Source organism: Lepisosteus platostomus, chromosome 3, assembly GCF_059453375.1.
Source record: "Lepisosteus platostomus isolate fLepPlt1 chromosome 3, fLepPlt1.hap1, whole genome shotgun sequence".
Lineage (NCBI taxonomy): Eukaryota > Metazoa > Chordata > Actinopteri > Semionotiformes > Lepisosteidae > Lepisosteus > Lepisosteus platostomus.
Window position 1 is genome coordinate 21,377,822 of NC_142613.1, and position 27,598 is coordinate 21,405,419.

Sequence of the window (27,598 nt, forward strand, 5' to 3'; positions counted from 1 at the left end):
ATAATCTCTACATTTCTGGGACTTGCATTCATTCTTGTATGCTTCATATTAGCATCAGGAAAAGAATGAGAAAGAAAGAAGAAATGAGTTTGAATACTTTGTTTGTTTAGTTATGTTTGCAGTTGCACCACTGTCCTGCCAGCTGTTTATATTTAATTAAGAACAGATACAGTACCTACAGTAGCTACAGGGCCCTCTGTGTGACAATTATGAATCATCAGTGAGTCAAAGCTGGAGATCAAGCTCAGTGCCACTCTGGAGTGTGGCTTCTGACACAGATACCTTTACATAATTATACATCATTTCAAATTATGGTCCAGAATTTGACATTTTCAAAAAAAGTGACAAAGGATAGTAAATACAGTATATTGTAAGCTATAGGACACAATCTTTAATATTTTATTCCTAGGCAACCATACAATTTCTGAAGCATCCATCCATGGGAACCAGGAATGGACTCTGCTTGGCATTGAACTCTGCCTTGAAGTGTTTAAATCATCTTTGAAAAAATTGCCATGCCTTTCAGCATAACTCCATTACAACCGAAATATAAAAAATAAAACACGTCTATTTTTGTGGTGTGGTCCTAGGAAAGTCAGACCAGGCAATAGTGAAAAGGCTACAATAAAATAATAATAAAAGACGAAAGGATGTCTATCTTTTATTCTTTTATTTTTGCATGACTTTATTTTCCTTGATACCTTAGGCGCTGGCCATTTTTATACTAGTGAAACATTGAACATTTTAATTTATTGTTTTAAATTGAAAAGATTCCTAACCTAAACGTAGCTAAAAACACAGATTAAATAGGTATAAAGAATTATTCAGAGAAACAAAATACGATTTATACCAACTCAACTTTGTCGAATATTGCAGCATGGGAAATAATGTTTTCTTTTTTTCCCAAAAGTAAATGTGCCTGATGCAATGTGCTTAACTACCAAGAGAAATGTGAAACACATTTCACAAAGCAGAAAGTACAGCACATGATTCAGTATTATACTGTTATATACTGTATACTAGTATATGCACTGTAATAACACATTGCTTTTATTTACTGTATACAGTATGTGTTAGTGAGGTAGGCTCTTGTATCTCTTATATCTTGTTCGCCTTCCACGACAGGTATGAGTTCCAAATTATAGCCACAACTTGGACCACAGCCAGCCTGCAGAAGAAAAAGACAAACAGAAAGATGCATGAATAGTGAATACTATTAGTGGAAGCCTTGGACTATAGTCCCAGAACATTAAATAAGGCTTCTATTTTTACATAAATAAGGTGCAAATCATTAAATTGTTGATACTGTCCTAGACAACAGTGTTGCTGTACTTTTCTGTTTAAAAGGAAGATCAAATAATGAACTTTCAAGTTGAATCCATCACCATTATTGCGTTTTGACATATAAATAGTTTCCACAACATATGGAAGACATTTCTTTGTCACTGAGAGTGTATGAAGAATATAATTGATTTAGTGACCATTTTGGCATTTTAGAATAAAGCTTTGACATATTTAAATATAAATGATTTAACAAAAAACAAAAACAAAGTTTCGATATTTTATTTTGATAACTGATTTAGATCCACGAAGAGTTATGTATCGTAGTTATTATAATTATTTTTTTGCTTTTGTTTGTTCCACTCTTGAAGTGGGCTTCATGTTGAGAACCTTTTTCAAAAGCATTCCAAAAGAAAATCCATCAATAAAATATATTTGGGTGAATGCAATGATTTAAATTGCAGTGCACTTCATGGGATTCTATGCCAGTTTTACTATGCACACATACCACTATTCCTTTAAGAACTACACTATATCTAAAATAGAATAGACCTTTAAACTCTTTAAAAGTACAGTGCTATGAAAGAAGCCTTTCTTTGTCTATGTCTCCCCACTTGCTGCGCCAAAGTTTAATAAGCTCATTCTTGGGTCTTTTTTTCCCCATTCACTTGAATGTGATGTGTTTCTCTCCAGGAGTCTGGTGACTTTTCCTGCTGTGGGCCACTTCATTACAGGAAACAAGGTGCCACTTGTACAATAATGTACATTTAAATGATTGAAAGAGTTCCTTTGCTCCCTGCATGCTCCTTAAATCCTATGACAGGTGAAAACGTATGATGATTTTAGAGATAGATTTTAGTGCACAGAAGCATAGTTAATGCCTGGTATTAAAAATTAAAGAGTCAATTTTGTACTGCTGTTGATATTAGAACCAACAATACATTGCTACAGATTTTCAATAATCTTTTTTTTTTGCACCTTGCTTAAACATAAAAAATATTTTATTATCTGGGCAAAACCAAGGAATACCCTTTTCCTTATCCTAGCACTGATCTTCTTTAAAGAAAATAATATATGTTTTTTTTATTAAAGTAAGCTGCGTAATTGCACCTGTTATCAATATTATCAACCATGTGCTTGGTTCATGAACATGATTAACATTTCTAAAAGGAAAAGTAAAACTATTTGCTGCAATCCTGTTTAAGTAATATGCTATTGTTTAAAGACATATCTCAATTAATGGCTAATAGAGATGCAATGGTGTTCTTTTTTCTCAGTCTCACATGTCTATAGTCAGCCAAGGGATACATCTGCCAGACTGTAACTCAATGAGGTAGGGAGGAAAAACTACTACACACCTACATGTAAAATCAAATAAAATTATATTTTTTGCTTAGTTTGAATTAATTAATTCTAGTTTTGTTGCTAAATAATGAGTTGCACTATTAACACCTTCATAACAAGAACCTGAAGAATGTAATAATTAATATAATTTAATAAATTAACCATCTCCAAAACATCAAAGCATGACATAACTATGCATGATTATCTTTCTAATTATACTACAATCAATTTTATCCAGCAGCTCTGTGTGTGCTTATTTGAAGTTATCCATTTACAAGTTGAATGTATCACAGGTTAAATTATAATTCACTGCTTCAATTTGAATATGAAAAAGTAAATATCACAAAATCTACAGAAAGTAGCATTTCTGACAGACTCAGGTGCCTAAAGTGACAGCATTTCATTGATTATATTACCTGTAATGCAGTGGTATGAAATAAAAATTAGCTATCTGTACACCTGGCCATAGCTGAAAAAAAAAAAAAGACAAAATTGTAAGATCTGTTTAAGCTTTATATTTCATTAATTTTATTAACCATATAACCCTTGCAGTAGGCTTTAATGTCATGGTTCTTTGTTTAATATTAATTAAACAAAGAAACGTATAGCAAAGGCATTAGATACATTTTCAGAAAAGTGGGTAACTAGACACATACAGTAATAGGATAGCAAATGTTTAGTAGTGACCAGACAATGTTACTAATACTGCTTCTAACATCCATCCATTTTCTAAATGCATTATTCAGCCCTATCCCAGCAAGCAACAGAATACATCCTGGACAGGGTGGTAGTCCACCATAGGACACACTCATTCACACCAGGGCCAATTTTCCCAGAAGCCAATTAGCCTACCTTTTTGGACTGTTGGAGGAAACTGGAATTTTCCATCAATCAGAGGAGATTGCTCATGCGAACATGGGGAGAACAAATTGCACTAACGCACATACTGCAGCACCCCAGGTTGGGAATTGATCTCAAGGCCCCAGCTCTTTGAGATAGCAATGCTAGTCCTGACCCTAACCCACCCTGGTTTCTACTTATAAGAAGCAAAACGTGGATACATCATCTACCAAACATTTTCAATTGAAAGCATATTCCATTATTTTCAGTTGCCTAATAATTACTATAAAGTATTTGTTAAGCTCTGATCAGGTGGCATACAAAGCTTTGAAATCTGGTTACAAATAGACAATACTCATCAACGGGAACTGAGAGAGCTCTTCATTTGTACAAACTAAACATTTCTGGTACCACAGCAATATTAATTTTGTAGTTTTGTTATGTATTAAAACATAGCAAATGATCACAAATAATGCCGTTTGCTGTGACATTACCAAAAAATGTTCAGTCAGGTGCTTCCCCCAGCAATCTGAATTATCTATTGTTGTTTAAATTTAAATAATTTAGCTTATTTTGAATTAAGAGATAACAATCCCACTAACAGATACTTAAACAATCAGTTAAACAATGTTTCAGGAAGTGGAAACTATTAAAAAGGTTTATAACTCCAAAACCAAATAATAATAGTTTTAAAGTCTATTCAGTCTTATGTTATATTTTTATCATACTTTTAGATACATTACTATATTACAACATAGCACACAAAATAAATACATAGAAAAACTTACATAATAGTTTGAAATCAAGGCATCTTTGTAATCCTGTAACAAACAAAACATGAATGATTTAATGTTAGCCAACAGTTTTACAAACTCTGTCCAAGATCACTTTTATTCTGTATCATACATAATGTTCCAGACAATGACATTTCTGTAACTGGTTTGTATTTAAGACCCATCCAATGTGTATTTTAAAACTGTGGAAACAAACAAGGTGCTTTCAGATGTTCACATGATGTCTGGTGCATGCATTTATGTTTTGTATTGGTGGTAGTGTTTTTCTTGAGAAACACAAAAAAGCAAAAGTAATTATTTATTTTGGTTCCATTAGAAATAATTATTCTCTTCTCTCAGACATTCACATTGGCTACATGTCTGTAAGGATATTAGGACATACTGTATAGAGACTGTAGAGCTCGAGCCTTCTTGAATGAAAACATGAAAACAAAAAAGATAATATCCAGTGAAATAAAAAGCCTGATTTTAGCTTGTTGGTGGCACGATACTGTCATTATTTGGGCCAGGACAGAGAGTATCGGGTGGAATGATAGAAAAGACAAAACAAAAAGCATAAAACTACCTCAAGTATTAAAATATTATAACCTTCAAATACCATGTAATAGGATATACATTTCAACTGAGGTATTTTAAAAAAATTATCTGACAATAATTTATATAAAAAATGCCATTAAGTTTGAAACTAAATCCAAATTAAAAAACTATACTGTATCTTTAAATTTTAGTGTACCCCTTCCCAAAACAACAGCTTAACCTTGATTTCAAACAATGCATAAAGTGTGAATTAAAACAATTTTCAGTGCGAGTGGGAGTTATGCTTTTTTCAAAGAATCTTTTTTAGAGAGTTTGATGTTTGTGGTTCACAAACATCCTTTTGCCTGAGTATTTTTATAGTTCGGCTGAACAGGCTCTCTGATGTCAATAGTCAAGTATGGTCATCATTGCACGCTGACCTAAATCCATGTGGGTTTTACCTATGGGGATTCCAGAGAGATTGATCATTCCAGCCTAACCCACACTTGATTGAGGATTTAAGGGCAGAAATACATCAAAGCTGAACTGTGATGAATTTGATTGAATTGTTGATTTTCATTGCATCCTTGTGGAAGGTGACTAAATATAAAGAAGCATACTGCGCATGCTTTGAAATAAATGATGAATTTCCAGTGTTTAAACATTATTTCATGTGTATGTGTATTTGACATACTGATCTGGGTGAGCTAAATGAAATAGCAAGCATGAGCAGGTGAAAAAAAGAATTAGGACATGACTGCATGTAGAAGGCATACTGTTTTTCATTTCTTTTTCTGTACAATAGAGGACTCTGCTTTTATGACACGTTTGACAGGAACCCTCCTCAGGCTTCAATCAGTTCTCATTCGGCCCTCATAGTTGAAAGAATGAGAAGCTTTTCCATTCCTCTTAATGTAGTCCAATTAATCCTTCTTAACCTGTCCGCAGTGTCAGCGTGTTAAAGCACAGCCCAGCTGAAGCTATTGCTTGTGTCAATGACTTATCTTCTCATATCCAACAAAAACCCAATATTCTGTAAAAAAGCAAAAGATGGACCTGGCCTGCTCTCCTCTTTAAACACCAGCTTGTTAACTTCAAAATCAGACAGCCTTGAAAAATGCCATATCTGATAAACTACACCCAAAATGTTGGTGAAAAGCTGTTATAAAACTGGAATGAGATTTTATTGGTTTTTACCTCCTTCATCTCAAATAGTGTCTATTAGCAGAACCCCAGTAGGTGACTGGGGCCGAGTGGGGGACTAGACAGTACCACCCCATGGCAATCCATGACAAGAATTTAAAGTCACAGTTTAATCTTTGTTTATGTATCTGGAGCAGACAACGGAAGAGGTACTGTAAATACAACAATGAATTTCCTGGTCAATCAGAAAGATCACAGTTTGATTGCATTTTAAGGTGATCGCCAGTTAAAATCCTACAAACTGAAGGAAGGTAAGAGATTCTATGAGTTAAACATGACAGATCCTGCCTTAAAGCTAGAATTGAGATGTCACATGAATGACATCAAACAGGGCAGGAAAAGCCCAGCAGCTCCCTGTCATTCATTTGTGACCTGTCTTCTCCGAATTTCTCTCAATTTAAAATGCAATTCTTACAATTTAAAATGTTGAACTTATTTATAGTTTGTTATAACTTATTTCTGAAAAAATGTTCCTCAAACATTTTCAAATAGCTATTTGAAAGATATTCTAATCACAAAAAGCTCTAAAGGAGCTAGTTCCTATAAAAAAAGAACACAGGTGGTAGAGCATTTAGAAGAGTGTCTTTGCTTTCCATTCAAAGTGGTAATTTCTGCGTAATTTAACGCATTGTGTTATGTACTTGTTCAATGATCACAACAAATACAAATGGCTAGTCCAAAAATGGTAGGTGTTTGAGACTAAATTATGACAAACCACTTCTCCTAGATTTGTTAATTAAAATATTTATATCACTCAGTGGATTATTTGTCAGTCTGACATCACTTATCATGGATATTTATTACAGTAGGTATCACTGCAAATTAAAAACATACACAAAAGAGCAACAGATTGGCCCAGTACTGTGAAGCAAGTTTATTATAGAATTTTCTGATTAAATAACTTTTTGAAAATGGGAATACTAGAGATGGTTCTAAAGTGGTATTTAACTATTCTGAGATATACACTATGTCTAGAACAGAAAACATTCAGTTACATTTAGGCTCTACCCAGTTTATTGCCATGCAATTAAAGACCTACAGTACCTGTTTATGACCCATTAGCACTTGATTTACAGCTTCTTTACCTACACAGATGTATTCACATTTAAGATAAGATAAGATAAGACTTTATTGATCCCATAGGGAAATTGATTCCACGCTCAACACCATCCTGGAACACCCATATAAATCTAGATGCAGAACATTCTCTTAAAACTCTGTTTAATGACCAATTTAAACTTTATTGAATGGAATTACAGTGGCTCAGATTTTACCAGTTAGGTTTTGACGAATATTACCTACAAAATGGCTTTTGATTTTTGATCAGTGAATCAGCATAACAACTTGCACTTTTTAACATGTCACATTACAATGTGAAATATGTCAATGGCCCTTCAGTCCAGTTGTGTTTGCTCATGTTTGTTTTACATTGTTATCAGATGTTTACACTCATATCTATGAACTACTGAAACAAAGCAATGGATGTATGAGATAAAGAAATATTCTGAAGAAACACAAAGTATGTGTTTTCACAGTAGTTTCTGAACTGACATAATTCAATGGATGGTGCCAACCACCACAAAAAACAATTCAGGAATTTTCATTTCTTTCATCTTTATGGTTTTGGTGAACTATAACCTGGAGTTTAATTTGAATCTTACTCTCTTCAGCTTGGCCAGGTTTTCCTCCACTGACAGTCCATTTAAAGCCCCAGTGATAGACAGGAAGCAACCAAGAAAACATGGAGCAAATGCTGCCTGTAGGGAAAAGAGATAAGAAATTGCTTTAGCTGTTATTACTGAAATAAAAAATACAGAACATAAACATTTTTATTGTAAATATTAGGGTTGTATACTAGTTGTATACTGTACTAGCAATAAAGTTTCAATGAAGTGAAGAGAATCCTGAGGAGATGTTTACCATATGTGTTGTATCATTTGGCTGCTTTTTTGTCATCTTCATTTGGATGGCAATCCTGAGCTGTTTATTTGCACACCATCATTACTGTACATTACATTTACTAGTATGGCTCCAGAAATACATTTACTTCTCTATTTTTCCATGCAGATTTTCAGAAAAATAAAGTATACCAATTTTGGATATTAATTACAGTAAATGCATTTTGTGTCTGACCATGACATACTCAAGAAAATTTGTTAGTTAAATACTAATCACTCTGTTAAAGAGAGTTGATCGGGCATAGTTGGTGTCAAAAAGCAGTTGATGATGAGGTGATTTAACCTGCTGAATGCCAAGCATGGTGAAAATCAAGAAAGAATGCAATGAAACAACATTTTGTGTAGACCGCCTTAATGGATGTCAGAGAGACTAATTGTGCACAATGGACCAACTGATGGGGAGGTCCAACAGCAATGACTACTGTCTAGTCACTATAGAACTTGTAGTGATTAATAGCAACCTGACTGCATGGTAGTACATTGCTAGCAGTTCAATGAACATCCTTATGTTGCTTATATAACAACAATTGTCTTGTGAGATAAGAATGTGACAGTTGTGCTTTGCACTGCTGAACTTTAATGGAATGTGAGGGGATGACATGTAGCATCTGAAGACTACAAGAGGTATGGAAATGAATGATATATTAGCCAATCTCAATTTAAAAGCTGGACTATGCAACAATTTTTTTACATTATCTAGAGCTACAGTAGATAGTTCACTACAATTGAGCACCTTTAGTTAGCACACGAACTGCAGACGTCTGGACATACTGAAGCTTAACTGGTATCAGAAAACATAACCCCTTGATTAAAATACTAGATCTTAGAAGATATCCCATCAAAGAAAGTCTTACAGTAGTCTAATCTCGATTGAATAAGGGCATGTAGCATCAGATAGGTATCTAATATGCACTTCAAGTAATAACACAGGCTGAAAAGGAAAACCAGAGCTTGATTTGAGCACTACCAGCAATAACAGTGAAGTCACAAACTGTGATGCTGAGAAAAACTGAAGAACTGAAAAATGAACCTATGAAAGAAGGAGTTGTCGTGACTGCAAATAAGAGTCTGCAGCTGGGTATTAATCTTTTATGTTTGATTATATGCATTATCTAATGTAATTCCATTTTTGAACAATTATTCAGTACTGTATATTAGCAAAATTGCAAACTAGTCATTCTATTGACCTGACACTGAGAGTGCTGCAGTTCTGTAAAGAGGAGAGGCTGTTGAAGAAAATACATGTAGAGATAAGGACGATGCTTTACAACTACTTTCACTCTATATGTTATGCTTGTCTGCTGGTTTCAAAAATACACAAATCCACATCCACATAATCATAAACAGCCCCATGGTGTACATACAACAATCATAAACAGCCCCATTGCTTTTTTTGCAATGTGAAAGACGTGTGCAGTCTACAAACTCTAGAAGCAGGAGGAAGTGCTATAATAACTGAGGTTTAAAAATGTACAGGAGATAAATTTGCATCTTAATCATATTACAGATGTACTGTATGCAGTTCCACATATGTTTTCACACAATCTACAGAGATAATGCAAGTATACTCTTTGGATACATTAGAAAACATGTTTCATACCACCTATGGTGGTAAGGCAGACACAGATGCCATTAACTTATGCTAAACTGAGTTATGTTAAAGGCAATGCTTTATCTGGGCATCAGCTTCCATTAGCTTTTTGAAAGTTCAAACCATTCAACTGGCTCTACAAAGGTTCATACTATGGAACTAACTATTTTTCTGTGATATCTTGGAGTTAAAGAATACATTTGCTAGGTTGTAATAATTCAGTAAGAACAGAAATGATCTAAAGCAATGTTCTTCTTAGTTGAATGACAGCTAATAAGACTCCATAGCTTTGATTTTCCTTTCCCCATTGCTCATGCATCTTGCATTCTGCTCTCATTGTGTTGTTTTCTATTTACAGGTTACAGGGTTATAACATGAATGTTATTTCTTGAATGAAAACATCAATAATGCAGGTTCTTTACATTTTTCTATCATATGCGTATGTCATGAAGCCTACTGAAGCCTATGAATTAATGAAAAGGATGATTCTGGGCCAGAGTATAACACTGTATAACAATTTGCAGCATAACAGGCCATGTTCTGACCCTAAGAAATGAAAAGGAAGCTGTAGATTGAGCTTTGTTTTCGAAACCCCTTGAGAGAAAGAAAGGATACCACGTCCTGAGGAAGTAATTTTCCAGCCAGGCTAGCAAATACACTGTACAGTGATATCCTTTCAGAAGTTTGAGCATTTTATAAACGGGACAGGATTATTTTTGAAAATAGCATTAAACCAAAATTCTGCTGCCCAGGTTAGAATGAATCAAGGCTCTTTATTAATTATGTGAAAGTTGGTTTGATCATATTTCAAAAAGCAAATAAGGAGATTTTACAATGAAATTCTAAAAATATGTAATTGCATATTCGGATGAATTTGCAACATTCTGTTTTAGAGACTGACAATACAAAATGGATCTCTGTATTGTCAACGTTTTACTTTGCAAGTTTGCAGTTTATATTTGGACAATATGAACATAATGTGAACACTTATGATGATAGTCATGAATACATGTCAGTATCAGATTTCCCTTCAATATAGAGTTTTGCATAAAGTGTGAAAAGGGCTTTGTCTTTAAGCTCCAATTTTGATTTCCAAATCTTTAATCCAAACACAAAATGCTGCAGACCATAAAGAGATCTGGATTACAGTACAGTACTGTATATTCTCATTAGAAAAATAAAAATAATCAATATGGCTGTTGTGCATTTCATAAAAAATTGTAAAGTACAGTAAATGGTGCAGTTTATGAGGACATCATCAACATTTACTTTATATTACAGGCTGGACAAGTAAATATCACACTTAATATAAAAAGCTGAGAAATTATTTTTAAAAGGTGACATCTTAAGCTTGTGTTTGAAGGGAATGTAATGTATGAAAAAGTTTGTCCATTTTATAAAAACAGCTTGGCCCTCTACCTGATCTTTTCTTGTGGTACTTCTTGTTCTTAATGTCACAGGCTGTGCTTCCCACAATAGCATCTGAACATTGGCTCCTAAAACCGTTACTGTCTAATCAATCACACAAAACATTCAGACTGCTTAAAGAGGAGAAGTAAAGGTAATGGAAACAGTCCCATCATCATTGTCAATTAACCATTTTAAGAATAGTTAAGAGCTTGTATGGAAGATTACCAAGCAAGACATTTAACACATCAATTGACCTTAAAGCAACTGTGATCTTCAAAAGACATTAATAAGACAGCACCTTAAGTTAAACAATGAGAATGACACCTTAGTGTCTTAAAATATCTGTAAAATAGCTGTTTGTATTTATTAGCTGTATGTTCCACCTTTAAACGCCACAACAGTTATGGTCTATTTAGAAAAAAAAACAGTACTTTATGATAGGAATTTATGTCTTTTTTAACCTTGTTGATTGAGTAATTTTGTATCACTTTCTTCTTTTACCTGTGTGATACAATACATTTATTGTGTGATACAATAAAGCTTTACTGCTCAGTGGCCATGAAATCTTATGATGAATGAATGTGGGCTTTACTGATGCCACCTCCTGTAAAAGGTTGACCAATTTCATTGCTAGGGTTATTGGTCCAGTGAAATCTAAGGAGACACAATCTTTGAAGCAGCCTTTATTTACACTGGGAAAAAGGCAGCATCAACTATACACTGACATTAGGTTCCTAGATAATGAACACGTAGAACTCTAAAATCATCTTGAAAATCCATTTATATGGACTGTAGAAGACTTCTTTTTGAAAGAAAAATACTACTCTCACCTAAGTATTTCAATATAAAAGATCTTTTTTAAATGACAAATTCAATGATGCAATCGACCACTGTTATTTTCAGGATTACAGGACATACATGAAAATGTTTAACCCTGAAGGTGTAAACATGGCAATAAAAATAAACAGCATTTGCTCATAACTATGTTAGTTATTCTCAGCTGTTTCTGAAAATATTTTCTGATATTTTAACATGTTTTGTGTTATATACCTGTTTCTGACAAAAAAGGAATCCACTGTGCATGGATTTTGTTTTCCCAAGAGCTGCATTGTTATAAGCCTGAACTGCATGTCTGAAACGTGGTCTGTACAGTATGTAACAGATTTCTATTTTAATGTACAACCACTAAAAAATGTCTCCGATACTGTACATAACCCTGAGTAAGTTTGAGCCAAAATTTTGGAAAGGAAAATGTGAATGCAAATGAATTTGTGCATTTGAATGCATTGTGATATACTGTATAGGCACATTTCTTGTATTGTGTCTATTTTCGCATGTTGTATTGTGTAAACCTTCACTTTAGATTTGTTTCTGCATATTGTTCTCAAATGGGCTCAGTATGAAGCAGGACACAGTCTCCCTACAGTTTATAACTGAACAACAATTAAATGCATTCAAGAATATTTCCCTTTTGCTCAAAACATGCTGTTTCACTACTTATACAAAGAGATATATGCAGAATCAACAAGCAAACGACTGAGGAGCTCACTATATATTTGCATCAAAGTGGCACTGTATAAAAGGGAAAGTGAAGCCAGCCAGCCAGCAAAGCAGGTTGACCCTGCACGGGAGCCTGTCAATCGCAAGGCACACACACAAGCATGCACACACTTGCACCAGGATTAGGCTTTCCAGAAGCCAATTATCGTACCAGTATGACTTTAAATAGTGGGAGGAACCTGATGTGCCCTGAGGAAACCCACATGAGCGCTCCCAAAAAAACTTCATTAATTAATTTCAGCAAATGGAAGAATACTGGAAGTACACAAACTAAGGTGTTTTGGAACAGTAACACACTCTATAAGTATGTGGCTCTATAAGCTGAGGCAATTAAAGAAAAATATTGGTCTCACCAAGCTATTATTACTGTAGTGCTCGTTACTTACAAATTCAATGGCACCTTGAAATGCCAGGTTTGTCACTGACTGGAGCCGGGCTGACTGAAGAGTACAGTATTCCAGCAAGAATAAGTGTCTGCAGCAACAATTTGTTCATATTTTTATAGCATGACCCTAATTTTTTAACAGAGAGATTAATACTAATGGTTACACAAATATTTAAAATATATTTTGCACCAGTAATATGTGAGTGTAACACATAGATCATATAGATAGGATAGTCTTTAATGGTATGAGTTATACTGAAGGATGACAATAATTTACAAAATAACAACCTGCTTCATTGATTCCTTCTTTAATTGAATTGATTAGCTACCAGTACATGAAGCGGACATCAATAGGATCATAGACTGACACCCTTTTGATTAGTAATTCCTTTGCCAATTCATCACGTCTGGTATCAGGATCATTCATTTATGTTCGTCTTTTCAACCTCAATGGTCTTTACTTAAAAAATCTTCAGCACATAACATGCCGACGGCATACATTATCCTCAGAGACTTTCAAGTTTTTCCCTTCATCTGGAATGAAGTGCATATCAATGGTAGCATAGAGCCAGAAGAATCTGAACTGCAGGTTTCTGAACAAAGAAATTTGCTTCTCTGTATAATGTGATGGTTCCTGTCGTTTGAAGTAGGAAAACGGTGAAACAGAAACCTTCAGTGAGGACATTAGAAGCTAGCATAATAAATGTATCTTTATTTTAGTGTTTTAAACCAACCTGGTCTAAAATCATCTTCTTGAAAGCCACAGTTTTGCTCCCACCTGGGACGATCTTCTCAAGCACCTTATACCACCCTCCTATTACAGGACCCTGGAAAATACAGACATGTCTGGCAAACATTTTGGTAGAAGAGGGGTTACATGTACATACTGTATGTTACAAGGCACATAAAAGCAATAATGCTATCAGTGACAAAGACTTCTGTTTCACATATCATCATGCTACAAAACAGCTACAGCTGAATAGGGTTAGAAGGGAATTTTCAAAGCATGGTTAAGATGGGGCAGAGGAAGTAAAAAATTCATCTTGTTTTACTGGTTGCTATATTTCTGTAAAAAGATCTACTCCCTGAAAAAAGAACATGCCAGAAGCATTAGTCAACTTTTATTCAACACATTCAATTGGCAGTCAGGCTATAAAATCAAACAATGTAAGACAATGTACGTACTTGTTGTTAATTTTGAACATACCCTAGAATAGTGGGTGTTATACACAGTAAGAAATTATGAGTAATCACACTTCTTACATACCACATTCAATCAAAATAAATGAAATCATAAGGTGATTATTATCAGAAAATATAATTTATACAGTGCTGTGCCAAAAGTATTCAGACCCTTGCACAGTTTTTACATTTTGTTCCTTTACAGTTTGTAAAGTCATGTAGAGAACTATGAAAAGCAAGAAGCTTTGAAAATAATGCAAGAATAGAGTTGTCAGCATAAGTTTGAGAATTCAGTTTTGAATAAAATATTACATTTAAAAATGTATATACATCACACATTATTTCACAAAACATTTAAGAAAGGGAACATATAAAAACTGTTAACATATTCAAACAACAAAGTCCAACCCAGTAAATTCAGGTGACCTTAAATTCAGGCACATTCTCTTTAAGTAAACTTCAGAGTGTTTGATTACATATCCCTTTGAGCCAATAAATAGTGTGAATTGGTGGAGCAACATGCACTAATGTCTTTTCAAGCTTGCAACATACATTACCTTTGGCCAGAAACCCAGGACAGCCCCTGGATGACTAGTCCCAAACCAAATCTGAGGTGTTCTGTCAATTACATGCTGCTGTCTGGGGAATACCAGTTTCAGAAGGTATTTATCAATATCCTTCTATAGTTTCTTACTCAATGGCTCCAGATAATCCTAGCCTAAGATTTAGCTTTTAACCTCAGTGGTCTTCAACAGCACATAATGAGTTAGATATTGAGGTGAGCAATCAAGTGTGAACAAAAATCACATAGTTCAGAATACAATCTACAATACAGTATGGTATGTTCATTCATCCATTTTCCAATCACTGTATCCAATACAAGGTCATGGGGAAGCCGGAGCCTATCCTGGATTGTAGGGCACACAGACACAGACATATTCAAACCAGGGACAGTTTTCCCAGATGCCAATAACTTACCCATACATCTTTGGACTGTTAAAGGAAATGTTTGATTGCTTCGTTAGGTTCAGGCTCCCCTGAGACCTTGTACTGAATACAGTGGTTAGAAAATGGATAAAAGGTTGGATAGTACTGAACCTGTTAGCCTTATACGATTAATTTGGTTCATAATTGTTCTCTTCTGTTACCGTGTTGCTTTACAGCCAAATTTTACATAAGGTTTAGGGGTATTGAATTAATGATATACTGAGAGTGTATCATTAATCATTATATACTGATGGAAAAAAGAAACACAACACCTCCTCTTCCACATTCTGGCCCTCCCGTCTGCATGGAACAGGCTCAAGAGTGACTCATCTGTGAAGTCCGTCCATCTAACGAGTCCATCACAGCCTCTCTCTGGCCCAAGCCAGTTGTGTGTGATGTCTAAGCGGTGTGAGCAGAGAGCCTCTGACTGGTCGCCTTGCTCTAAGGAGAGCAGCATGGAGCCTTACTGTCCTGTCACTGATGCGGGCATTGTGTCTGCCGGCAGTTTCATCAGCAGTACGGGTGGCAGATCTGAAACGATCTCTCAGAAGGACCAGTCTGATGTGTCAGTACTGCTCTGTTGTGGTCAGTCGAGGGCAACAGGATCTTGGACTGTCATCTGTCCTGTCGGTCTGCTGAAACCTTCTCTGCAGTCGGGACACACACAACACAAGTTGCAATGCCTCACTGCCAAGCTGTATTGCTACTCAGAGGGCATAAAACAAATGGACAACTTTTTGTGAAAGTACATAAGCTATAACTATAGTATTCGCATTTCAGAAAATGTTGCGTTTCTTTTTTCCATCAGTATATATTAATAATAATATAATAATAATGGAACAAGTAATAGGTTGATTCCATGCTGAAAAGAGAAGAAAGAAAACACAACAGCCATCATGTCTGAAAACGTTGTGTTTTCTTTCTTCTCTTTTCAGCAAGGAATAAACCTATTACTTGTTCCTTTGCAGCCTACGCATGCTGACGCAGCTACCCACCTGAACATATAATAATAATAATAATAATAATAATAATAATAATAATAATAATAATAATAAGGAAATTATATATCAAATAGAGTTAGAAATGAAAAAATAGAAATTCAGAGAGATGACAACTCCACACCCACATGTCCCAACTAGAAACATATTTAATGAAACCTTAATTTTCCAGTACTTACTGTTGGCCTCTCTCCTCCTTCCCCATAAACTTTCTTGCTCATTCTCCAGGTGTTGGTGAGTCCAGTATCATTATAGCCAGGCTGTTGCTTCCACACCAATTAAGGTTAAAACCACACACATCAACACTAACCAAAACAGCATTCACATGTTGGCAAAACTAAGGTTGTTCAAGCTATTATTTGATACAATAGTTGATGCTTTTCTTCTTTTTATGAGAATTATAAGATTCTATAGATTTTAAAAGCACATTTTCATTCCAGTTCTAAATACTACTTATAGCCTCAACCACTTATTTCTTTCATAAAGTGATACATTTAACAAAAATATTTAAAGATTTTATTTTGAGGTGCAGAGATACAAATATCTTTATGTGACTAAAACCACCATTGCTGTAATACTCACAATGTTATTTCTCAAACAAAACATGCTTATCTACAGAAAAGCATATTGTTAAAAACAAACATGCTTTAAATCTGTGGGTAATCATTATCATAGCCTAGGGTTTTCTGGCTGCAATAAAATATGAATTTTGTTCAAGCTAGCTTAAGAAGCTTACTATTAAAAATAAAACTTTGCCTACATTCAAAGAGAATTAAAAAATAGTAACAGAATATCCCCACATAGTACTGCAGTGCTGTAGTTATTGTGTAGCATATTGAACAAAGAAAAAGACACACTCTAAAGGCTTTGTAGGAAGCACAATCATGTTAATCCAGAAGGAAGATTAAAACTGATAAACTAAACAAGATCAACAGAACACTTTAAAATGAGAAAACAAAATTTTTGGTGATGAGTGATGGGGCGGCACTGTGGCTCAGTGATTAGCATTGCTGCCTTGCAGTGCTGGGGCTCTCAGTTCAGTCCCCGTTCAATTCTGGACCTAGGAATTTGTTTTCCCTGTGTTCAAGAGGGATTTCTCTGGGTGATCCAGTTTCCTCCCACAGTGCAAAGACATACTGGTAGGTTAATTAGCTTGTGTTAAAAGTGGCCCTGGTGAGTGTGTCATTTTTGTGTTTGTGTCTGTCTGCCCTGCAATGGGATGATCTCTCTTCCAGGACGTGTCCTTCCTAGTGCACGTTGCTTGCAGAGTTAGGCTCTGTATTGCATAAACCAGATAAACTGATGGATGGATTGAGTGGTTCGTTCTTTTTTTTAATCCTCTTTGCTAATTTCCCCACTGAAGCAGGATTACATAATACCAGGAGGTTAGGAGGCTAGGTGTTCCAATGTTGAAGGAAAATGACTTATTAACACAACATTGTTAAACCCATTTCTTCCCCCAAATCACTATACATTACGCCATGGAGAATACTGAACATTTTGTGCCTTTGGATGGGACATATATCTTAGGTCCTTCAAATAACTTAATGATAGATGCAGATTTTACCTGTCTAGGTAAGAAACACTTAACTACATGGATAATTGATTATTATAACATACCGCACTGACACAACGTGAGACTGTATTTTACATCCACATAATAAGGCAGTAAAATACTACTCCATTTTAAGTGGTATGTAATTTTTAAACTTACAATTTACTCTTGAGAATGAGCTACAACAGGTACAGTATATGGTGTTCAGACTCAAACAAACTGCATGGGCTGAAATTAGCCCACAGTGTGCTTGATCCTGATGTCACCTAGATGTATTCACCCATAGTAATTCCTTAAGAAATGTTTTATAATTATCAGTGATTAAATTGTTCATAAACAAATTATTCATTACATTAATGCACTATGACGTTTAGTTTACTTCATTCTGATCTTTATCTTTTAACACAACATTTGGAGGCTGAAAGACCAAAGATAAGTTGAGTCAGTTCCTGTGAAACTTCACACCATATTGAACACTTCAAAGTGCTCTGTATGGCTCTCTCTCTCTTTTGTCATCTGCCTCATCTCTGCTTGTCCACACATTTATAGGTCTGTCAGTAGAGAAAATGATCCTCACCAATCCTCTCACAGTCATGTTCAAGGCAGTACCCCCTTCCATATATGGACCGGTAGCTAAAATTGTGGACATGGGCTTTCCAGCAGAATACAGACAGTCCGCTTAACCTCTCGAGCTTACAAGAAGTGCTATTTTTCATCACAAATACACTTATGACATTGTTATAGTTTGTTCGGTCAATGGGATGCTGTCTAGATGAGACTGCCGACTTACCACAAAAATGAATCCAATGCTCATCATTTTTGCTGTCCTTTGCATGCTGTGATTGGCCAAACCCCTCCTTTCAATCAACTGCTGGGAAATGACATCCCCAACTCCCACCAAAGAGCCTGTAAGATTGAGCAAGATGGTTAGGAATCTTCTCTTCTCCATTACTGTTACTGCAAAGATAGTATCTACTGTACAATGTATAAGTGGCTCCTTTTCATAAAGTGGCCCTACTTTCGAAGTTCTTGAACATTTGTGTTAGACAAATGTTTATTATTGATTAAATAATAAATTTATAGCATCAAAATAGCCTTTGACTCAAGTCTGAGAACTGTACAGATAAGACAGAAGTAGGAGAAAAAGTTAAAAGCAATTTACAAAATGAACTGTGTCATGGAAATATACCTGACAACTGGAAAAGTTAATTTTAAAACAAAGAACAATTTGAATGCCTCTGGGCAAGAAAGATCTTGGTTTTGAAAATGAGGAGGACAGTTATTTCATCTGTAGATGAAAACTAAAAGCAATAATAGATCACCTTTTCACCCAGGAATATGAATATCGACAGAATTACAGTATAACTTCATTAAAAATAATGTAGAATTTTCGACAATGTCTGAAAAATAACAGGATCCTAAATTTAGCATTTCATGTTTCTGACCTAAAGGGAAAATATCCTTAAGGTCACTCACATCAGGTGAAATTGATTTTGGATAACAAGCTGCCCCAAAAAGATTAATTTGTGCCCCAAAGTCAGCAGTTCTAATGACAAAACCAGTTTGCAAATCTTTTTTAACAAAGCAAACAGACAACACTGTTGATTATTCTTCCAAATGAGGCATCACTCAATGGACTATGCATTAGTTTGAACTGGGAAAGGCTGTCAGGGAGCTGGACAGATTTCTCACTGCCTTCCCTGAGGGGTGCCCATGCACCTTTCAACTTTGACCCCACACTTTTAAATTAGGAAGGCTGAAATTCATATTGTTGTCTGCTGGTGCCTAGTAAATTATTAATTGAAACACTTTCCTTACACGATGGCCAAATATTGGTAGTAAAATCAGATTTATTGAGACTACAATCATCAGCAACAGATTTATGTTTGGTTTCCAAATTCCCTCTAACATAAGCCCAGAGACAAAAAATAAAATACTGCAGAGAGTGTAAATGTTATGGCTGTAACAGCAGATGGTGGTGTCACAGAGATTGACATGAGGTTTGGTGAAGGAAAGCGTCATATGACACATTAGATAGTGATAGTGAAGCTCAGGAACACAATGCAATAAGCTTTATTGATTTGACTAGTACAAAATGCACCAGGGTGAAGATTAAATTCTTCCAAATTCCCCAGTATTTTTTTAAAGGGCCCACTCCTATGGTTAGTTGCTAGGCTTTGAAACAACAGCAGCTACAATTTGTTTTCTGACATGAGAACAGTAACACGGAATTGAAAAACCTAGAAGCTAGAAATACTAATCCTTTGCAGGACTAATTGATAGTTGTTAGAGAATTGATAATTGTTATGTCAGTAACAGCCCTAATTAAGATGGAAAAGAGATGTGATTTGAATGAATAAACTTTTTTGGGTTTGAGGAGAATGTCAACCTGTCTGAAAGGACAAGGCTGTCAGCACCACCCTCTTGGATGAAGGATAAGCGAAAGAGTGAAGATGGGGTGAAGGGAGATATGTGAAATGAAACATGAAAGCAATTAAACTAGAAACATTATTCTGACAGATAGACATAAGTGGGCGAGATTAAGGTGAGACTTCCCAAACATTTGTTTTTACAAAGAAGTAAATATATGCAAAACATCTGGATCTATTTGCAATATAAGCATTTATAGCCAAAAATAGATACATTTTTAAATTTGAAAACATTTACTTTATGGTTTACCATTTTATTGCATATTATATACTGTATTACCTTCATAATAGGCACAGATTACTTTTTAACATACAGTATGGCATTTTACAAGACAGAATGAGCTGCAAATACAGCTGGGAGTATTTTCTTTTTATTAGTCACCTCAGGAATTAATGTAAAGAATTAAATTGAATATTATCTTTCTTTGATGGCTGGGGCTTTGATCTGTCTCTGCATTCATTACAGTGAAAAGATTAGCCAGTAAGTCACTGGTTATTTGTCTGAAAATCCATTAACACAATATCATGATTTGTTAAACAAGATCTCCCAGTGTGAAATACATGCTAAATGTTTCTCATTCCCTATAAACCTATTATATACTGTACTGTTCTACAGACATAAGGTTCTACAACATATTTGACAAATCTACAGTAAGTTGCCTGAGAGAGCAAGAGGACAGTTTCTTTTTGTTGGTATTAGACAAAATGGGCTAGAAAAATAGTGAAAATCAGCCACCGACAGAGTGGATTAATCAATAAACAAAATAATTATTAATAACCCCTAACTTGTAAGTGATTTCTCTAGAATATACCTGAATGGTTGGTATAATTGGAAGAATGTGAAGTCTTTATTCTCTGGCACAGTGTTGGTGAAAAGAGCAATGATTGGGGAACACTTGGTTAAAAAAATATTTATTTGTAATGGCAACACAAACATTACGCTACAGTTATACGCTCAAGTTATTATATTTACAGTGTGTACAAACAAGGAGTTTCAGAGACCTACTGTACATCCTAATCACTCAGAAAACCCCAGACTTCTCCTAAGTATTAAACTCTTAAATAATGCCTACAGAGGTCAAATAATAGGTAAGCTACCTTCTAAATAAATACAACACAACATGCTGTTAAATCTCTCTCTCTGCAAACCCAGAAAATAAATGGGAGCCCATATCCCTCTTCTAAAAAATGCTCCTCTAAGCAGGAAAGATGTCTCTAACTGAGGTATCTTTTACTCAGTCAACTAAAGTTCCCTGAAAACACAGAACAACAAGTTTCCTCTAGCAAGGTTCAAATACTTGGCTCCTATCAGGTTTTATCTGGATGATCATGAAGTAGAGGCTCTCATCTGGCACAAGTTTCAAATTCCGACTCCTTGAGGTCTGGCCTCCTCCTCTCTTCTCTCCTCCTCTCAGTCTCTCTTTTACTTTTCTCTGTGGTCTTAATGTGATCTTATATGGTGTGTTTCTGGACTGTTCATTCTCAATTATTTACCCACAACTTAATTAACTACTGCAGGTACACTAAGGTCAACTTTGCAATTGTTTTTGATCAGGGGAACCCCACTTCTCAGCAAATATCCCCTCTGCTTTCAAGCAGGTTATGCTTAGACTGCCAGGTGTCACACGCTTCATCTCAAATCTTAAGAGACACTTCCTTGTCACCTAAAGCTGTAACTGTATAATAATACTAAGTTTATAGTCTACTAGAATTTCCCAGATTTCTCATGAAATCTGAATTTCATCACCAGTCATTCACCATTCCTGGTGAAAAAGGACTGTTAATGGATTGTAAGTGGATTCATAAATCTATTTTACAAGCCAAGGGTACACTAAGAACGTTTAGTAAGTAACGTTTTGTCTTAAGCCTACTTCTTAACCTCACTTGAATATCACCAATATCTGTAGGAATATCTATGATTTTCTCACTAGAAAGTGTTTCAGTGAAACAGAAATAACATATCAGCATATGATTTAAGGTTCAATTATTATTACATACTACATCTACTGCATTCAGTTCACAATGTACAGTAGTTAAAGCTCCTTCAACACTTAATTTCCTATGAAAAGTCAGAGAGACGTTGTTTTTTTTCAAGCTGGAATTACATTGCCACTATGCTCTTTTATTAACCTATTAGTGGTCTATTTAGTATATCTGTTAGAGCTATCTTTCAATGATCATACATATTACAGATTCATTTTAACATTCTGTGAGGATATCTAATTTCTTTTTAATTAATGAAAGAACACTACTTAAAAAACACTCTGTCACTCAAATATTAGATCTTTGTAAATTATGGAGCATTAAACTATGGCCCTTTATAAGGAAAATAAAAGTTCAGTTTATGTTATTTCTTTTTTCTACTTTTGCATATTGTATTTGTCTGATAGTCTGCTCTGTCTCCCTAGTTAGGTCCATCACTATTCTTATGCTTCCACGCCTTACATTTGAAGATTTTTTTGTAGCTGAAAATGAATATGATTTCTATTTTTATTTATCATTTGATGTGAGCATAAAAATAAAACAAAACAAAAATGCAAAACATTTCCCCCACTACAAAAGACGGGATGACTGTTGGGTAGCCTAAAATGGTGCTTAATGTGGATAAAAAACCATATTTTTAAGTGAATTATTTGATTAAGTATTCTATAAATCTTATCCCAGCAAAATTCTTAAAATACAATACTTCAAAATGCAAACCCCTATTCGAAATAGAAAGCGTATAATTCCTAAACTGGATTCAGTAACTTTAATTTATTAATTAAATTAGGAGATGACCTATCTTAAATTGACTTAATAAAACATTAAACAAAAAAATCAAAAGGGTAGTGCATCATAAGGGCTTGCATTTGATATTTAATGAAAACAAAACAAAGCAAACATGTGCCTTATCAGTACATCATTCACTCACAACTCACAGTCAATGTCTTCATGTAAGTTGTTTAGATGAGCTTTGTAATGCTTCATCATGCATTTTTTCACAGCACTGTTTATCTGCAAAGAAATATTAAAAACCCACACTTACTCAGAGGAGTCCTCCCACTGATAGTGTGAGACCTCACTGAAACACAGTGATTGGAGACAAACAACATATGCCACCTCTCTTTACACCATTTGCATTAAGAGAGAGAGTCTGATAGGCTTTAATGCCTAGGGCTCTAAATTAACTCAAAAGAGGTTTTCATAATTTCTTAAAGTATCAAGGCTTTCTATTTCATGTTACATATATTCCTTTTTACAAATATAGATGTCAGTTTAAAAGCCCAGTGAAGCACTACTATGTTAAATGAAAATTTCATGATTTATATCAAAGTTACCTCCCTTATCTAATAAAGAAATACAGAAGCTCATTCACAAGATTGCTTCCACCTGACACCAAGAGTAAGACACCTGTAAATATTTCTGTAAGTAAATACTCTTGGAAGCAAATACATCACAAAATCTGCTCCATTGCTATATGTTCTCACTGGTGTTTCACATGAGTAGGCAGTTTAAACAAACAACAGCTGTAATTTCCTGGCATCTTGGTTTGCCCTTTATTTTTCTTGATGCCTTATACTGTATGTCAACACACAATAAATTGTACTAATTTAATATATTGCTACAGTTTAGCTCTTTCTATATATATTCCAGATACTTTATGTGGATTTTTAAAAATTATATTGTTATACAGTAAAAGTGTTTATATCGTAATAGTTAAGTCACTATACGTATACATTTATTCGCCGGAAGTGATATTTTTGAATATGTTCCATCTCTTTGCCTCAGCATCTATATCTATATAGAACTGTTGTTTTACAATATATGGTCCTGGAATATGGAGTGAGCTGTTTATTACTGCAACTGTTTATTACAGAAACTCCACATGTTAAATTATTAATTATTAAAATTTAACAATGCTTAAGGGTAGAATTTCATCTGGGTTTAAACGTAAAATTCCACTCCTCTACACCACTATCCACCACTGTTACTGTACAAAGCACATGAAATCTCAAGCAGTGAAATTTAATTCAAATAAATGTCATAGTTCCTAGTTACAACAATTAATAGGATATTAATATTACAATTACCATAATTCATACTGATTTACTACAGGAAGCCCGAGCTTTATCTTGGTGTGTGAATTAAGTGTGAATCTTCTGGATTTATTTTCAAAACAACACTGTCTGAGCCATTTCCAATGCAGCACTCCTTTGTGAAGAAGAAGCACTCAATACCAACCTAACAGTATTTTTTCTGTCCACGAAAAGCATCTCAAAGCACTGTAAAATCTAGAATACTGTTTTTCTTTTAGTTTTAAGAAAAGTTTTAAAATAAACGGCTAATTTAAAATGGATTCAGAGTTCCATGCACAATGAGGACACCAACTTCATTCTCATAGTGCACAAGGCAAGAAATAGTCCTGTCTCCCATTTCACTGCTGTTGTACAGTGGGGATGGTCTTGGGGACAAAAATCCACCAACATCAGGTAAATGTAGAACAAACCCCGAAAAAAGTATAAGAAAGGTCCTCATGGAATCAAAAATCTTTTTAAAAATGTTGGCAATACTGCTGAATATCTAGTGTCATGCGCCAGAAAAACAGTTTTGAAACATTCAGTGCTTGAAAATTTAACTTGGAAAGGAAATTCCTAATTCTGCTCATTCTAGAAGTTTTGATGGCAAAAGCATGGGGTGCACTTTTTCTGGGTGACCCTCAGAACTATTAAAGCACTCTCCTGCTCCAAGATCATGTGCAATTTCCTAAATAAACTAGAGATACTAAAGCACAAAAAAATACAACAGCATGTTCTATAGTAATAATTCACTGGTCACATACAAAATGCTATTTATATTTTAAATAGCAAACAGACAGGTGTGCTGTTGAAGTAGCATTTTGTTCCTTATCATAAAATATGGATCATCCTTATCTCAATCTTGTGATTATTATCATGTCATATTATGTTTCATGGCTGGTGCTCAGGTTTCCCAGTTTATAATTTAGTTAAAATGATAACTTAAATAGTAGGCATTCAAAATCATAAACTTTTAATTAATGCAAGAATGAAAAAAGTAATGAGCACTATGTGTCTGAATATTGAAGACTTCCAGGTTGCCAGGGACATTTTTGTGAATGAACTCACCTGGAGAAATGAGATTTTCTGCTGCAACAATCAGCAGAGTAAACTAGAGAAACAGAGAAAAGCCATGCCCCATAAGGAAGAAGCCCAGCACAATCACACTTGTCTGATCCATCTGGAATAGCAGACTGAGTACAGACTATAATGGCTACAGCATGATAAACTATTCGGAAGAAATAACCCATGCATCAGCCAAATGTCTGTAGATCTCCTTCTGCATGAAAAGGAACAGCATGCATGGAAGTTATTCAGGGGCAGTATGCTCCCATTTGAAAGATAATATCTGAGAATAACTGAGGTGGTAGCAGAGAAAATGGTGGAGTGTTCTTTTTTGTGGATGAATGCTTTTCAAAGGCTTGATTGACTTGATGGAAGACAATGTGTCTGGATACATCATGCAGACTTCTGTTCAAGCCATCTGATGTAGCTGTAAAACTGTAATGATGTGCAAACGAATCTCCACTACATTGGCAAATTCCTTGAACCTGGTTCTTCTGTTTCTGCAGGCTAATCTGGAAATGCTAATCTTCAAACAGGACAATGCGAGGCCACGCAGTACTAGGATCACAATAACACAATTTAAAAAAAATGTGAATATCAGATTTTCTCCTGATATCTGCAGCTGTACAAGAAGAGAATCAAATTATCTCACAGCAGTCTGTCCAAAGATCAGGACCTTCAACAGGACTGTTTTAAAGCTCAGTGGGGTCATACTGTACCTGATACTACAGTATGTGTTTAGGTTTTTCATAGTGTATGACATTTCCTACTGAAAACCTATTGTGTTTCTTTGTATTGTACAACATCTGTACTGTTGTTGACATTTTCTGCAATTTTCTTCTATATCAACGTTTATAATTTTTAGTGAATCCAATGCTCTTGAGTGTTGACTAAGGTGAAATCAATGTACAGCGAACAAAAAGCATTTGAAACATTAGGAAATTACGTATTAATGAAACTGAACTAGATAGTACATATACTATAATATATTTTTCCAGGATATGAATATGCAAACACGAGGTATATTCTTAATTCCCATTTCACATTGCTATGAAATGTGTATTCTGAATACCAATTAGACACTGTTGTTTGTGCTAACTTAGTAAAAAAGAATAAGCTTTCACTTGCATGTCATTCATTGCTTTTGTATTTTGCAAGAAATATTTTTCTAGATTCATATTCTAACATTAAAGCACAATTCAAAGAAAGAAAGATTTCCTGTCACCCTTCTGTGGCCTTGCCTTCAAGTAATTGCATGTTTAGTGGCATTCTGTAAAGGTCAGTTGTTTAATTAAGAAACATACAGGCACTCTGCAAATAAAATGAACATGCATGTCTTTTCTGAAATTAAACGACTAATCAATGCCTCAGCTCTGCATAAACAAGGGCAAAGCCAAATAAGGTCAGATATCACAATGAAAGATCTAATGGATCTGAACAAATTCTTTCACTTTCAGGCAATTTAATCCATAGATACAGTATTTTCAATCTCTGGCTCTGCTTTATTAAAAAAAGAAAAGTAAATTTAATGTGGGTATAATCCTGAACCTACACAACATATTAAAAAAAAGTAACAGAAAATTACAATTTATTTTTAAAACAACTTAATTTGGAATCAGCTACCGTCTGCGTTAAGGCTAACCCCAGATAACCCTGAAACCGTAACCAGCACAGGAAGGTGAGGATAGTGCAAGCCTTCCTCTGAAATGTGGTTTGCTGATCCATCTACATCTTCTCATACTGAGCTGCACCGTGCTACAAGCAGAAATATCACATGAAAGAGGACGAAAGTGAATCTCTCATCCAACTGGTTACAAGCAACTGGCATGTCATAAGGGCACTGTTATATGGAATATCAAGGCTATCCTGGTTATATCCTGCATACCCTACTCCAGTAGCACATGTGCACTGTCACAGTCCTGATCACAATCTAAAGACATAACCCATTCTGGAACCAGAGATACATGTGTATCTCTTTTCCTGCACAATCCTCTTCCAGATGCAATAAACTGTTTGAAATACAAACTGAGTTAAAGAAGAACTCTGAGAGAAATCTTTAAAGGGCAGAGTCACAATTAACTGTATAAAGTTAGGTTATACAATGAAAATAATCACAATTTTAAAATGACATTTTTTGTAGAATTAATCTTTCAAACACACCAGAATGAATACGATGTCCCAGAAAAATACATAACATCAAATGACTAAGAAACAAGAAAAATTAAATCAAAAAGTTAAGAAGCCACCAACAGTACAATGACCTGAGGTTAGGTGAGTAAAGCATTAATGAAAGACACCATAATGAAAGAAAAGTGATGAATGGGACTGATAATGACTGATGCGAAACAGAACAGCCTCAACCTTGGCAGGTTACCAAACCTTATTGAACCTTCTCTTTCTGCTTTTATAAATGCAGTGCCTGTCTGTGGAAATTTGCTTTGTTGA

At 34.9% G+C, this 27,598-nt stretch overlaps 1 protein-coding gene across 2 annotated transcripts in view; it reads right to left on the minus strand.

The window, feature by feature from the left end:
* Positions 1–655: 655 nt before the first annotated feature.
* mpv17 (mitochondrial inner membrane protein MPV17) overlaps positions 656–27,598 on the minus strand; it is a 45,319-nt gene continuing 18,376 nt past the window's right edge. For both annotated transcript variants that reach the window (XM_088624935.1, XM_088624936.1), the window contains exons 3-8: positions 18,395–18,510; positions 13,617–13,709; positions 7,640–7,735; positions 4,254–4,286; positions 3,042–3,094; positions 656–1,168 (exon numbers count right to left, since the gene is read on the minus strand). In XM_088624935.1, the coding sequence (XP_088481061.1) occupies positions 1,099–1,168; positions 3,042–3,094; positions 4,254–4,286; positions 7,640–7,735; positions 13,617–13,709; positions 18,395–18,510 (461 nt within the window). In that variant the 3' untranslated portion in view covers positions 656–1,098. The remainder of the gene's footprint in view (positions 1,169–3,041; positions 3,095–4,253; positions 4,287–7,639; positions 7,736–13,616; positions 13,710–18,394; positions 18,511–27,598) is intronic.